We start from the raw sequence: 16,269 nt of genomic DNA, 5'->3' as shown, positions 1-16,269 counted from the left end.
GCCAGCGCGTAGCTACAACTCAACAAGTTCAAAGAACAACACACAACTCACCTTTGTAAGGTCAGTGATCAGGCAGTGGTTGACATTCAGCAGGAAGTCTCCTGATGCCCAGTTCCTTTCTCCTATTTAGTTTGTGGTGGTATTAGCACCGAGCTAACAACTACAAGTGTACCACAGCTCATTTTCACGCCTTTAATTAAGACAAAAACCTTATTGTAGCCTGTTTCATGTGTAACAGCTGTTATGATGACATGTTTCATTAATTCAGTGGATATCCACACAGAAAGTGTGGTGGCTGTACGAGGAGCAAGGACGGAAAATGAGAAGTGCAGCATTCAACCTGACAGGGCGCGACGATCAGATCAGGAGGAAGAAAAGCAGAAAGCTGATGTTTGTTTGACTTTGGTGTGCAAAAGTATACTCTTTATTCTTATTATATATCCAACTTTATTTTGCCCCAACCCTTACCCTCCACCCAGCCCCACAACCAGTGGCATTCCCATGTCACCAGTTACTGTCACTGTTACAATAGCCAATCAGAGCTCACCTGCAGAAAGAAGGCAACCAAACAAAGAAGAGCAGAAAAAAGGGTTACTTTCAGTTTGTTTTTTTCTTGTTAAATAGTAATAAATACATTGAGATGCAGTGGTTCTTACTTTATCCTTTTCTCTTAAGCAGAAGGGTTAAAAAGTTTCTTTTAAATTTCTGTTTCTATTTCTTTTTATTTTTTTATTGATCTGTGTTGGATCTTTAGCAGCAATCCGGACCAGTTGTCATGGTGATTAGCAGCACAGAGAGGAGGAGCTGTCTGGAGGAGAAACACAACAGGAGAAGGAGAGGAAGAGGAAAGCAGGGAGAGCGTGAGGCGGAGAAGGAGGAGGAGGAGATCCCTGTGAGTGTCAGCAAGGCATCAGTGTCCCGTGACCACCTCCTCCCTCCGTCTCCCTCTCGCTGTCCGTGCTGCTGCGACCAAAGAACATCAGAGGAAGAACAAACGCAAAGAAAAACGAGAGAGAATCCGCCAGTCCTCAACCACAACCTTTCAAATCGCCCCGTCTTCTTCGTGTAGCAGTACATATATATACACATACATATGCATATTATATATATATGTATGTATGTATAGCCTCCTGCCTGCATTTACACCTACTTTCAAAATGGGTCCTTTTCACTTCAACTGTGACCTGACTTCGACGTGTCAGACTGATCAATAGACACCGTCCGTCCAGACCAGCGAGGGGGGGCCTGCTACAAATCTGATCTCATATCTTACAAACACACATGCACGTGTGCAAACATGAACAGACCAATGCGAGCACGAGCCCTCCTTCAGCTTACAGCTACTTTATGGAATAAAATGCAAAAACTTCTCTCTCTTTCCCCTTCATCCTCCTCCTCCTCCTCTCCAGACTCAAACAACAACCACACAGAACACACAACTCCTCAAACCCGAGAAAAATCAAATGATATTAATCAACACTAAAATTAATAAAAACAAACTGGTCACAATCATTCCTTTCCAGTTACAGGCGCGACAAAGACAAACTAAAACAGGAAAAAGGAGTTTCCCAGCATCCTCCTCCTTCTTCCTCCTCCTCTCATGCAGTACAAAGTCTCCTTCAGCACAAAGTTCACCTCTTTGTCTCTGAACTCTGGCTGTATGTGTGTAGTTGTAGTAGTTGTAGTTAAAATTGTATGGCTTTAGGGCATGGTTCAGGTTTTATCAAGAGTTGGCTGGCCCCTCGTCTGAGTCCGGCCTCCCTCTGCCTCCCCCAGTGGGGTTATTGTTGTTGGAGGCAGGGTAGTAGTCTTCAGGGGGCTGGGCTTGTGGCCCTGGGGCGGTGGGAGCCGTCCGAGTCCGGAAGGCAGACAGTCCGATTGGCAGAGCGAGGGGCAGAGATGCAGAGCCAAACTGAGAGGCCTCCATGGAAGACACCGCCCCCAGGTGGTGCAGCCCCAGGGATACACTCACATCCATGCTGTCACTCATCTGGGGCGAGGATCCCTGTGGGCCCCCCCCTCCGCCGATGCCTGTCTGTCCACCCTGCCTCAGGCCACGGCCACCATTCCCATGGTGGGAGTAAGTTGGGTGTGGGTGGTGGGGCGGGTCCAAGAAGTGGCGCTGGTGTTGTTGGGAGGCAGCTGGCTTATGGAGCAGCAACTGGGTGTATCCTGGATCCTGACCCCCACCTCCGCCATCACTGCCTGGCCACATTCTCATCTGCTGCTGTGAGGGAGCCTAGATGGAAAAGAAGAGAGACACGGTCAGTGGGTTGGGATTATAATGGGACCAGTGACAGCACCATCTCTTTTCCACAAGCACCGACTCAACTCAGACACTTGTTTAAGCTACTCGGCCAGGGTTCCCATCGGGCCGTGTAGAGATGACTAAATGCCACTGATTGGCCAGGAAGCGACCAATCAGTGGACTGGTCGGCTACATGCAACCACAAAGACGGCGCGCTCCGACGTTTTTGTGCCCGGCGGCTGACGACAGCATCCAGACAGAGCGAGTCGACTGTTTTACACACAGATGACATCACGGCACTTTCAGGCTGCTTTGCTATAACAACCCCACCCACACTCAGGTGGTGCTTAACAATTGAAACCAAGAGCAGAGTTGAGTCAGATGGTGCCCAGCAGGTGCTACTGGAAAAGAGGCTTATTTGATGAATATTATGGGAACTCCAGTAAGATTTGGATGGTTCAGTTCCAGGTTACAGAGAAGTCCTTTACAAACAGGCTGGAGGACGAGCGTTTAAGGACAAATATATCATGATGAATACTGGTTTTCATGGATGGAAGTGAAGAGTTTGCTATGCTTATACTGTTGTCTTTCACAATTTTTAAAGTCAATATGCAGATTTTCAAAATAAAACTACTCAAAAAGGATTAGGGTCAGAAAAAACTAGTGTGGCCAAAATATTTCATCACTGCCAACAGGAATGAAGCTGCTAAAGTAATCTGACCCGGGATAAACATTCCTGCAGCAGCGAGTGACTGATGCAAAGGTCCTCATACCGTCTCAATAATTCTCTGTTATTGTGTATGCAAACAGTGACAGTGGTACCTGAGGGCTGGTCATCTCATAGTCTGAATGTGTAACAGCAGAGTTGTAGTAACGATTACTGTAGCGGTAGTTGCGGTTGTCATTGGAAGAACCACTGGAGCCACCTGGAAATAATTGACACCAACATTAAATTCACACTTGAGCACAGCTTTACTTCATGGATATACTTTTAGCTAAAACAAGCCATAATGCATTCATTCTGTGTGAACTAAAAGAAAGACATTTACAAAAAAGAAGAAGAGGAGGGGCGTGGCTTCAGTAGGGTGGTTAGAAGGTCCCGCGCCTCTGTCGGGTATGTACCCCGCCACGAACGCTGGGCGTTCAGCTCTGACTCGTAGCGTGTTTGCGCGACGCTGAAGAAGACTAAAGAGTGGATCTGCTTTTCCTGTCACCGAGAACGAACTCGCCCGTCTCCTCACTTTCATGTTCATCAAGAAAACTATGAAAACCTGACTGAGAAATAAAGTAATGTGCTGACAGGGAGGGTGACCGTGCTGCAGTGTTTAAGTACATAGACCCTCCACTGAATATCACTGGGTCACATCAAATCTGTATTATGAAGCACTAATAAGCATCTCACACACGCCCAGCAAACAGCATCCTCTCAGCTGTTTCACTACACTCCTGCCCCGGTCTACTTGACCCTAACAAAATCCTGCTTGAGACATTTTAGGGATGAAATCTAAACTGCTACCATTTCTTTGGACCTGTGACAAGGATGACATATTCCTCATTCTAACAGATACGGGAAAAAGTTCAAGGAAAGCTGGTGCAGAAAGAGAAGAGTCTACATTACCAGAGCTAGAAACAGAGCTAGTAGTGGAGGCAGAATGAGAGTGGTCCATGGCAGGAGAGGTGGATGTAGATGAACTAGTATTGGTTCCTTCATCTGTTGTTTTCTTGAAGAAATTGTGCTGCAGGGCGTAGAATGGCGTGATGCGGCTTTTAGGGTCGTAGTCCAGCATGCGCAGGATCAGGTCTGGAAGAGGACAAACACTGACATAATGATGGTGGCCAGCTACAATTGTAGTGTCAACCCCGTGATGTTTCTTGTGTCCCTCGCCCTCACTTGATATCTGCTCCTCATGCTAACTCCACATAGAGGTTCAGCGCTTTAATCCACGACCACATCCTTTCAGTCAACTCCCACAGGCCAAAGACAAGGGTAGGAACATAAACCAAACACTAAACTGACAGCTTTGCTTTCACACTTAACAGAGAATGATAGCCAGGACCCACTCCATGAGCCAAAGGTGTGGGGAAGCAACCCTTTTGTCCACTGGGGAAACCCCAGTGCAGCGAACTGGGAGGACACAAGTATACCGACCCCTGACTCTTACCGATGAGCAGAATCCAGCCCCATCTCCGGGACAGTGCTTCCAGAATGCAGGCTGTGCCCTGAGGTGAGCCCAGCTATAGCTTTCTGGTACCTCACTCAACAGCTCAGGCTCCTTCCCCTCCACAAGGAGGCTTTTATATTTCCACAGCCATTTTGACCAACCAGGGACAAAGTGCCGAGTCCTCCACCTTTGACGGCTGCGCACTGGCCTACATGCTGCTACTATTTACGCTATGCTTACAAATGAATATGGATTTCATCTATACACATCACATTAGAAGAGACACCTCAGGAGGACATTTACTGCGAGAATAATTTACACAACTTTAATCACTCATTTATATTTCACCCTCTCTGTGTTTGTTGTTTCCACCTCCATGAACTTGTTTACATGAATATTAATGCTCAGTCCTGCAGTAATCATGCAAATGCCTACCTTTAAACTTTAGGTAGTCACAAGGGGCGTGTCCTGGCTCTCCTGCTCGCCGGCCCCCTGGACCCCCGGTCTCAACACCCAAAATCTCATGTAGACGCCGTGTGGCTGGGGGCTTATACTCCTGGAAAACACAAAAACACACACACGCTATGACTATTAAGGAAAGTCTGTGAAGTTCCAATAACAACATGAAGGCACGCTGTTCTTCAACACTTTGCTCAGGACACAATACTGAGGTTAACACTGAGACTCGTATTCTAATTAAAGAAAACTTCATTCATTTAGCTCCGTTTCCCAAACTCTGTCGTCTTGGAGACACAATAGTCCAGGCTTAAAGCTGAAACTGCAGGAAACAAAGGTCCTCCATGGTCGATAAAATCTATGAATCCTTCTTCACAGAAAGCCTGTGAGGAGTCCTCAGCTTGTTCGGTGCTTTGCACTTTGTACTGGGTTGGGCCTGTTTTTGTCTTAATTTTTAATGGCACAGATTCAACGAGGTGCTGGAAACATGCCTCAGTGATTCTGATCCATAGCAGTGTCTCATCGATGGCTGTGTATTCATGAAGCAATCCTCCAGTTACACCACCTCCCAGAAGTGCTGTATTAGTTTGTGATCTGGACCATGTGGAGGCCCTTTGAGTACCGTGAACTGACGGTGGCATTCAAGAACCCAGCCTGAGAGGCTGTGAGCTTTGTGACAGGCATCAGGCGATGGCTATAATGTGATGATAAAGGGATGGACATAGTCAGCACCAATCTCAGGTACCGTGTGGTGTCGTTGTGGTACTGAGTCGATACAAAGTGCACCAAGAAAATATTCTGCACCCATTAAACCACCACCAGCCTCAATTGTTGATACAAGGAAGGGTGATGTTATGTTTACACCCGACCATCCACGTGTCACAGCAAAAACCGAGGTGATGAAACATTTTCCATTTTCTCTTGTCAGTGTGGTTCTGCTGCTGCAGCTCGTCTGCTTCATGATTCCAAGTGTGAGCACTCAGAAACACTCTCCTGCCCCTGTTATAGCTTCGTCGTAACAGGTGTTGTGTTATTTATAGTCACTGTCGCCTTCCTCATTATCCTCTCATATCTGGCATTAAGAAAGCATTTTCAGAGCTGCTGCTCACTGCACATTTTCTCTTTTTCAGGTAAACCTGATGGTTAGAGAAGAACACCCCGTGGATCCTCAGGTAGAAACAGAACACACCAGAAGCCATGGCGTGTTTAGAGTCACATGTCTTCCCCAGTCTGATGCTCAGCTTGAACTTCAGCAGGTTATCTTCACCATAGCTCAGCAGGTAGAGCAGGTCATCTATGAATCATCTACCAACTGGAAGGTTGGTGGTTTGATTCCTGGCTGCTCCGCTCTGTATGCCAAATAACCTTGGGCTAGATACTAACCCACTGCAGTATGAACGTGTGTGTGACAGCAGGACGACAGAAAGGACTTGAACGGAAAAACGGGTGAATGAGGCAAGTTGCTTAAGTGCTTCGAGCGCTCAGGTAGAGTAGAAGGGTGAGTCCACCTGGATATCCTGTGTTAGTCAACACTTGGAAAGTGAACTGAACTAAACACACAAGTTAAAAATTTTCCACATGTGAAGTCAAAACAGAAGCAAACTCTACCTTCTTGACATCCTTGTTCTTCTTCACCGTCCACAGACCATCTGACAGCTTGTCAAAATACTTCCTGGCTTTAGGAGCTGCATCCAGCATGTGGCTGGGTGGAACTCCCAGAACCTCCACAATTTTATTCATCTGGTCAACCTACACACACACACACACACACACACACTCTTAATGTGGACCAAAGTAAGAGCATACCACAGACATGCTGTTGCAAACACATGCGGTCTTCAAATTCATGCTTCTCAGTACAATCTCAAAGGAACTAAGAGTAGACTGGAAGAGACAGACTTTCTGTCATCGTAACAACCGTGTCTACAACGTGGCCTCTCTACGCTAGCTTCTTAACACATCTAAATGGATGTAGCATAAAACACTGAGCACGGATGAAGGACATCCCCGATTCAAGCCCGACACTACCCGACACGTGTGTTCACGCTGGTGTTGCTGTTACCTCATTGGAGCCGCTGAAGAGAGGCTCCCCTGTGTGCATCTCCACTAGGATGCATCCCAGAGACCACATGTCGATAGCCAGGTCATACGGCATTCCCAACAGAACCTCGGGAGAGCGGTAAAACCTGCTCTGGATGTACTGATAGATCTAAGAAGGAAGTGGAGTTTAGCAATCTGACACCAAGACTTGACAGTGTAGCTATTTAACTGAACACATGCAATCACATTTGACCACACATTCATACCTTGCTTTATTCTATACACTTTAAGCACATTATCAAGGGTTGTGGTCAGAGCAGGCATGAATGTCATGGTAACTTTTTCCCACAACACAGAGAGAAGCTAACTGCTGTTCATGATTAGCAAGAAGACAGTGTAGAGTAGCACTTCTTAAAGATTTAAATGGATCTGTTTATTTTTGTCCCTGCATGTAAACTTTTGAGCCTTGTGTGGATCAAACGTGTGCGCTCAGTTTTGTTGTCCAAGCTGCAGTATTGTACAATTATTCCATCACGGAAAAAGGACAGTAAAATTTTTAAAAAGCCCAAAGTTCCCATGACATTCATGCCGATGAGATGATGACAGCTGTGTCTCTTCTCCATTCCCACTAAAGCTAACCTAACCTGTCTTTGGGCAGTGGGAGGAAACCCACACAAAAACTAGGAAACCTCTTATCATGAGCCAACAGTCCTAATTATTCTGCCATCGTGCAAGCCACGCTACTTGGTATATTTTCCAAATGTGAACGTTGTGAGTAACGGGGAGTGATCCTAGTAGGTGAGCAGCGTTTATAAAGAATCATATCTGGAGTAAGTGTGCTCACTCTCTGTCCAAGCTGGCAGGAGGATCCAAAATCAACTATTTTGATGGCTGATCTCTTGGGGTTACACAGCAGTATGTTCTCTGGTTTCAGGTCGCAGTGGATGATTGACAGCTCCGGAGTGGCCAGGAATAATAGTGCTGTAGACAAAACACCAACATGTGTCAACAATATTATGCAAACTGAAGACACGTATAGTCTAAATAAGTGCACATCATCAGCATTAAACCTGCATTTACTGCACATTTCTAGAATTATTACCAGTGTTTACATATCGATCAGTAAATGTATTCAGACACCTGCCTCACTACACATGAATAACTGAACTGTTTAACATCTTTTTATTCCCTGATAAACATGTAAACAGTAGCAGGGATTGCTGTTTCCATCCTTAAGAGCTGAAGGTGTGAACCTTGGATGAGAGAGGCTGCAGGGTTAGGCCACTAACCCAACCCCACTAACTGCTTTGGACTGTGGGGGGAAGCCGGAGCACCGGAGAGAACACGCCAGAACGGGAGAACGTGCAAACTCCACACAGTGGAATCGAACTGAGGACCGTCTCCTTGTGAGGCTAGTCACCGCCGTGCTGCCCAACCACACCACATTTACAACCATTTATTCAAATGTGTTATTGTTACTTTGTGGTGCCAGCTGTGTGCTCAGTTTTAAAACGCTCGCCGTGATTGGCTCAGTCGTTCACGGTCAGCGCTTTGTTTAAGCGTAACTACAGACCACGACTATCACACATGCTTCCAGCACCTTTTGTGGAATCACAAGTACAAACGCTCAGCCTCAGTGTTGCAGCTGCATGTCGTCTCTATGCACCCACCTGTACAGAGCTGCTGTGCAAATTTCCTGGTGAGGTTGAGGGAAACTCCTCTGAAATTGGTGTTCCTCAGCAGATCGTACAGGTTGTAGCTCAACAACTCAAACACCAAACAGAGATGGTTCCTAAACATAAAGTGACGCTTCAGGTGGACTGCACAGAGACAGATTGACAGACAGACACAAAGAGACAAATGGGAGACATGGGGAAAAGTTAATCCACTGAATCGTTTAAAAATACCACAGTTTTGAGACGTTTCAGTTTCAGGTGTCAAAGGTGAGGTGAAATATTTAATATGTTTTTTGATTATTCGTCATTCCCATCTATGTCAACATTAACGGGACAGATTTGTTATTTGTCATTTCAAATGCAGGTAGTAAGTGCTTGCATAGACAGATCTTTGTACTTAAACAGCCTCAGCATGATAGGAGAGCGCACACTCTAAATACCTCGCATGTTTGATTTCTGCTGTTCAGCAGCCAGTGTTAGCAACAGTGCGTGTGCACACTAACAGATGTGTGTGCACAGAGAATAAATGTAGTAAAGGGCCCCCTGTGCGTCTGTAATGAACCAAGAGAAGCTGTGTTGTACAGCAGTGTACAGAGTGTGTATCTTACCTATGTAATATTTCATCTCAGTGTCGTGCTTGTTCATGAGCTCCAGCAGGCGTAGTTCTATCTGTGCCTGGTTCAAAAAAGCCTTTTTGTTCTTAATGATCTTAATGGCAACCCACTCCTGCTCATGGTGGTCGTAGGCCTTCACCACCTGTGGACACATGAACACATGTTACATCACAGGTAGTGAATCACTCAGTTCAAGGACAGCCAAACACTTCCTGTCTGACTTTGTCCTGTCATGTACACAATACATGTAGCCTGTGTCATAACAACAATGGCTTTGCCTTTGATTTCTTAATGTAACGCAATCTACTGATTACAATTACTGAGTGCAGCTCCCTGTAAGAGCACGTTGGTTTGTTTGCTGTAATCAGTGACCTTCAGATGTGCTGCTGGCTGTCGCTGGGTTAGCCATACCGACGCTTTAGCTCTGTACATGACAGCTTTTACTAATCCTTCACACAGAGTTTACTTTCAACTTTTCACAGAGACACGGCCAAATTTCACTAACGGCAGAAGCCGTCAAATAACTTTAGTTCAGACATTTTGGACTTTGCGTCCGCAGTAGTAACAGAAGTGGAGAATGTTTCTTGTGGAGACCTCACCTGTCCGAAAGAGCCTTTCCCAATCAGTGAGTCTATCTCATAGCGGTCCAGCCACTTTTCTCCATTTTTCACAATGTAGTCATAATTGTCATCGTCATAGCCATCGTTATAGATTTTTCTCTCCTTCTTCGTGCTGCTGTCCTCAGGAGGGACCTGCTGGGCCCGCCGCTTCTTCTTAGTATAGTACACCTGTGGACACAAACACAGCTCAGGCTCTGCTTCACAGTACATCTGAAAGCAACAAACCCAAATAACCTGTGCACCAGCAACCAGCTGTTACTGCTCTGTTCTTCTCGGGGTGTAACAGCAGAACTGCCTAGATTAGCCGTCTCTTAAGTGGATGCTGGATTTTAGTGCAAAAAATGACGTTCACATCAATGACCTGTGGCGCACAAGTATAATAATAATAATAATGGATTGCATTGCTTTTCGAGACCCTCAAAGCGCTTTACAATGCCACTATTCATTCACTCTCACATTCACACACTGGTGGAGGCAGCTACAGGTGTAGCCACAGCTGCCCTGGGGCAGACTGACAGAAGTGAGGCTGCCATATCGCGCCATCGGCCCCTCTGGCCAGCACCAGTAGGCGGTAGGTGAAGTGTCTTGCCCAAGGACACCACGACCGAGACTGTCCAAGCTGGGGCTCGAACCGGCAACCTTCCGGTTACAAGACGAACACCCAACTCTTGAGCCACGATCGGCCCATTTCATGGATGAAAAACTATAGATCAGCGCTGCTGAGGGTTTCCTTGCTTCAGAGAATATTTTGTTTCCTTGCTATAAAAGCTTGTTCTGTTTCGAGGTCTGCACTCTTCTGGACAGAGATCTCAGATGTCGTTTCTTGGAATCTGGTGACGCCACTGGCCCAGTTTGGGGGTCAGTGGTCCAGTTACCACAGGCACCACTGTTGCCATCATCTTCCACGTCTTCCTGCGATCCTCACCCAGCTGTTGGCATTTCTCAACCTTCTTGTGATGCTGCTATCACTTGGTATAGCTGCATCTATCCCTCCGGTTGGTTAGCCAAGATAGCAATCTCTTTACAGTCAGTCTCCAGGAAATTTAAGGTGATGTCCTCTGAACTTTTGGACTGTGACTGTGTGTGTGGTCCAGCTTTTACAAATGCAGTGGGACCAGAGTCTGTTTAGACAGTTACATTTTCCATTTTTAGGTAAATCACATGTAAGGTTTACAGTAAGTCTCCAGGAAATCATGGCGACACAATTTAAAGTACAAAATAAAAGGGTGTGTGTGTAATGTTACTGTTTCATACCTCATTGATGTGCTTATAAGTTTTGATGAGGTCAACAGAGAGTTTTCTCAATGGAGCGCTGGCAGGGTCTCTGAAACTAGGGGGAATTCTCCGCTGGAGTATGGTCATATCAGACAGCACCTACAGAGAACAACAACGTTTCACAAACTCGTCTCAGGTTTGATGCAGGAGATGTTCCTCATGTGTGTATCAGGACAGCTTCACACTAAAAACAAATGTGTTCATTCTGTGTGAGTGCACATCAATAACCTTTGCAGTTTGTACCAACTGTATTAGTTTGCTATTACAACTAATACATGATAAGTTGTTCCACTGCACCAACTTTTAACAAAAAACAACTCAATACAAACTAAGTTGCTGGTAGTCTGAGGGGAGCACAGACCATCAGGCAAAGCACACACTCGTTTTTTATTCACATACAGGCCAGTTTCTTAAAAGGTCAGGTAACAGAATCTGACTGACTGAGGATTTTTAAATTAAGATTTTAATACTTGGTCCTTTTTTTGACAGATTCCTCACCTCAGAAACAGAAAGAGGAGGATTACTGACTGATGTTCTGCTTGGATCAAGTGTTGTTGCAGGGAAACTGCAAAGTGCCCTCTGGTGGACAAACTATGCAACAGCAACACTCATAACACAGTTGAAGGGAGTTAGTCTCATCTTTTCTTGCTTTTTAGTTTTTATCTGTCTTCTGCTGCTCGTCTGGGTTTGGGAAGCAATGACTGAATCACCTCACATAGGAGGCAGAGAGAAGGTCACACAGCTGAACCACCTAAACCTGCTCCTTTACTAATTAGAGGTGTAACAACTCATATTTTGAGCCCCTCTGAGGTGTCTGAGCTCTCTAAGCAAGTGTCCAGCCAGTACCTGTAGAAATGAGACTAGTTCTGGTTAGTGACCCAGAGGTCAGGACTATATCGAGGCTTGGAACACAGCTCAGCTGGTAAACCCAGCCTGTTGGTGTTCGTTAGTCAAAAAAGGAATCTATTACACATTATTTGTTACTTTTCTTAAATGTAATGCAAGTGATCGCCACAGAGCTTCTACTTTCGAAACATGCACAGGTAGCCTGACTGCTCATTTGTTTGTCACCTGTTGAAGATCAGAAGTTTGCAAACACTCAGCTTTAACGTCACTCTGGGTTCTTGCCTAGCCTAGCGTTAGCATGAGGTCTGTGCAGATGTTTGCAGAGAGCTGAAGTTGTGTTAGCAGCACAGTGCAGCTTGCACTTTACCATAGCGCTGGCGTCCTTTAGTGTAATAAAAGCAATCTGCTGTAGACTGCTCCACCATTTTCCTCCCACTGTACATGAACTGAAATCAGCTGACCTTTAACAGGAGCGTGCAGGAAGAAAAAAAGCATCTTTGATGTTTCTTCTATCCACCCGAGTGCAGATCACCCAAGAACCTTTGTTACTTTGTAACGCATTAGAACCAACACTGCTCATCCTAGCCTTAGTACCTGCTGAAAGTCACACTGAGGCCAGAAGAGCCACATTAGGGTAGCCACGTCGCTTGATTGCTTCTTTATAAATTCCAATGCTGGTACACTTACAAAAAGATAACGTCAGGCTCTAATATGTGGAAGAGCTTGGGACTGTGACATCACCATTTGAGTGGAATGGAAGTTCTTTACAGACTGGAGCACAATTTGTTGCTCTTTCCAGTTTGGAAGCAGCAGCAAAGAGCTAAGGTCGCAGACCAACAACAGCTTGGGCAACAGCTGGAAAAACATTACCTACAACAACATTTGGGAAAATCACAGTATTGTTACCTCTTGTAGTTTTCATGTGGTTACACAGCTGAGATGTGGCTGTTAGCTTGGTGGTTGCTACATGGCAGCATCAAAGAAACTCTATATGCTTTTGTTTTTAAAATACCGGGTACCATCAATACCTTGGACAAGTTGTTGTGGCAACCTCTGACCAGAGAACTACAAGCTGCTGCAGGTTTGTTGCACACATTACAGAGCTACGGCTCGGTCGACTGAGCCCCACACTCATGAATGTGTGCTGAAAGACATTTCTGCACTTTAACTTGTTTGATGCGTAGGTGCTCATCACAAACAGGTTCTGTGTTTGGGATCGTGAGCATCTGTAGCTGGTTCAGATGGATCTAGGGCTGTTCGATATAACCATATATATCGGATGACGATATAAAAACGTCTGTCGTTTCATTTTACGCTGTCGTTTGTTTCGTGGTGTCGCAAAATAAACCGTTTACGGCAATATTTGTTCATGGTTCGGATGGTCACTGTAGTTATTATTAATTTCTTAAAGTTCTCTCTTTCTCTTATATTTAATATAACCACACCACGGACGGACAAGCGCCTGTTTGTATGTGTTGTGGTTAGCAACAATGACGGTAACACCATTGCGTGTCCGCATGTTTATTTTCCACATACACTTTTCAGAATAAAGCTCAAGATCCTGCTGAGACTTTTCAAAATAAACCGAATCACGTGAAAGATGCAGATTATTTATGGATGAGAAGTAAAAAAGAGCCGCCAGGTGCTAAAAAATAAAGCTTAGACTCAGACGTTAGAACAGGCTTCTCCCCGCAGCACGCCGTGTAATAAATACTCACAAAGAAACGGCGCCGTTACAACTTATGTCTAAAAATGTATCGTTTCATGCATCGGTTAAAACTCGACTCAGCTACACGACGCACAGCTGGAAACACTTCACGCAGGTCGAGCTGCCCGAGATTCACAGAGTTTACAGAAAATGTTACATTTCTGTGATTTATATCGTTATCGGGCGATAGATGTCTCATATCGGGATATGAGATTTTGGACATATCGCACAGCCCTAGATGAACCCATCATTTTCTCCTAGATGAGGTATAACATTATTCGTTTCTGACCCATGGCATTAGCTTTCCTGAGGAATCCACGAGCAGTTAGTAACCACTATTGGATCAACTGCAGACTCCAACTTTGCTCATACTAGTTAGCGATATTTATTCATATCATTACCACTGTTCACTAATGTAAACTACAGTCTGTTCTATTTAGCTGTGTGAGGAGAGCAGCAGTGCCCTTTGGCATACAGGCCGGTAGGACCTGAGATCAGGATCAGAAGCAAATTGTGTATGAGACAGCCGGGAGATGATTATGATGTGCCCTGCTGCTGCTGTCGCTTCAGTTTACAGAAGACCCACAATGCCCGGTAGCTGTTTGCTATGAAAACACCTTAAGTGTTCACATTTTGAGGGATAAGATGTGGGTGGAGACCTGGCATACAAATGTCAGTATCGATTACAGTGACCGCGAAGCAAACGTCTATCTTCTAACTTTAGCTGTACTGGGTGAATCTGTAACACATAAAGTGGAGACATCTCAAAACTGAGACCCACTGAGCCAGGAAACATATTTTAATCATCAACTTCAAAATGCCTCTGAAATCGTTCTCGTCAGCTTAGAAAAATCCTGGTTACATTTAGAGATATTTAGAGTAGTCGTGTTATCTTAAAGGTTATCCTACTTTCAGTTTGAATGGTTCTGGTTCTTATATAGCAGTAGGGTAAGTGTTAGGCATGAATAGGTTTACGTGCTTTCCTCTTTACTTTGCTGAAACCTGGTTGGAGATGTATTTCTGAACATGTTAAAATAGTATAACGACAATAACAACTGAGACAAAGAAAACAAAATAAGAATCATTATAAATAATTTACATGTTAAAAAGGCGGAGGAAGCATAAGCTTATTTAATCCCACCCTCTTTCCACTATTAAGTAACTCATAGTCTACACGTTCTCTTCCTTTTATGCATCCATCAGAAATTCTTCATTACAATTTGCTACATGATTTTTTTAATAACCCCAGTAACACCCGCATATATACACATCCCCACTGTGAACATCGTGGGTGAGAACGCCCTGCCTCCTCCCTGCAGTTCGCAGTATGTGCAAAGAAGGAACAGATCCAGATGTTTAAAGTTACAGAATACAACGCTGACCCCAGAGTGACTGTAAATCTTCACAGAGTACCCGCATCACAGCTGATGGTAACAGTAGCTACCGCAGACTTTGGCTGTGGGGGCAGTGCCTCAGGAAGTGTCCAGCTTAGGGACGGATCCTTTTGAATAGCACGTGTCATTAAACCTTCATGACCTCGCAGACATTTCATGTTCAGTAGCTCTGCAAAGCAACAACGTTTGAACATCTAAAATGAATACAAAATGTTGATGCATCCCTCTGGCACTGGCCCACAGGCATGCGTGGTGGGACTGCTGCTGCGTGTGGTACCTGCTGCTGCTCGGCCATGGAGTGGATGGAGCTGAAGGAGGGGTGTGTATGTGAGTGCTGGCTGGTCATGGCTGGCTCAGCGAGGGAGAAGCCCTGGGCAGTGGAGGAGGAGGAGGAGGAGGAGGAGGAGGAGGAGGAGGTGGGCGGACATCCTGAGCTGCTTACACCTAAGAAGACAGAGAGAAATGATTAGACAGGGGAACCCCGACACCTTTGTTTGCATTATGGGAACATCAGAACTACTATTGTTTTGTTCCTGCACGCCCATGCACCACGCTCATCACCATCAACACTGCATCCTTCATCCCACACGTCTACTATGACGTGTGGACTTGATATTGTTTTCTTATCATATTAATATAACACAATGTTCAGTTACCTTTGCAGAAAAATAACTTTCAAGCAGCTAGTTTTTACTAAGCTAATATTTGTGTTCCCTTTTGGTTGAGTAAAGAAGACGAATCAGCAGTTTCACAGAGAACAGCTCACAACAGAGATTTTAAACTCTGAAGCTTCTAACTGGACCAAGTCCAAATATTATGTGTGAAACTTTTTACACCATCAGACAAGGACGTGTATCTGAACCAGTGGAAAAAACCTCACAAGACTATGTCTACAGTAGGCTGCTACGATTCGTCACCATAATCTATGATGTCATACTTAAAACCAGGTGAATGTGTTTTTGTGACTGCAGTTACACTACAGGAAGCCGTGGGGCAGTATCGCCTGTATCGTCTGCGAACCGCCAAACAGGAGGAAGAAAAAGGATTTCCCAAAAACTACGTGACTGTGCACGCTGCTGCAGCGCACGAGCATTTAAACACGGCACGCTGGAGCATCAGCTCTGAACGCTCACGCTGACACCTTCATGTTTGTGTACGGTCATTTCATCTGAGGTTTTGTTCTTCTCTGCTTGATTCTGAATAGCAAACCTCTTCCACCTCACGTTAGCT

General features: G+C 45.2%; 1 protein-coding gene across 2 annotated transcripts in view; it reads right to left on the bottom strand.

The window, feature by feature from the left end:
- Nucleotides 1–378: 378 nt before the first annotated feature.
- Nucleotides 379–16,269, bottom strand: part of dyrk1b (dual-specificity tyrosine-(Y)-phosphorylation regulated kinase 1B) — a 58,180-nt gene continuing 42,289 nt past the window's right edge. Inside the window, exons 2-13 of one of the 2 annotated variants that reach the window (XM_085422025.1) lie at nt 15,317–15,483; nt 11,071–11,190; nt 9,796–9,984; nt 9,191–9,338; nt 8,577–8,726; nt 7,751–7,887; nt 6,929–7,075; nt 6,475–6,615; nt 4,846–4,966; nt 3,867–4,049; nt 3,071–3,174; nt 379–2,239 (exon numbers count right to left, since the gene is read on the bottom strand). In XM_085422025.1, the coding sequence (XP_085278151.1) occupies nt 1,724–2,239; nt 3,071–3,174; nt 3,867–4,049; nt 4,846–4,966; nt 6,475–6,615; nt 6,929–7,075; nt 7,751–7,887; nt 8,577–8,726; nt 9,191–9,338; nt 9,796–9,984; nt 11,071–11,190; nt 15,317–15,483 (2,123 nt within the window). In that variant the 3' untranslated portion in view covers nt 379–1,723. The remainder of the gene's footprint in view (nt 2,240–3,070; nt 3,175–3,866; nt 4,050–4,845; nt 4,967–6,474; nt 6,616–6,928; nt 7,076–7,750; nt 7,888–8,576; nt 8,727–9,190; nt 9,339–9,795; nt 9,985–11,070; nt 11,191–15,316; nt 15,484–16,269) is intronic. The other variant, XM_085422023.1, reaches the window with a different exon arrangement.

This window comes from Rhamphochromis longiceps, linkage group LG11 (assembly GCF_057381845.1).
Source record: "Rhamphochromis longiceps isolate RC_006_pf linkage group LG11, R_longiceps_female_GT1.1, whole genome shotgun sequence".
Lineage (NCBI taxonomy): Eukaryota > Metazoa > Chordata > Actinopteri > Cichliformes > Cichlidae > Rhamphochromis > Rhamphochromis longiceps.
Note: the sequence above shows the minus strand (reverse complement) of the source record. Positions and strands in the feature narration are given on the sequence as shown.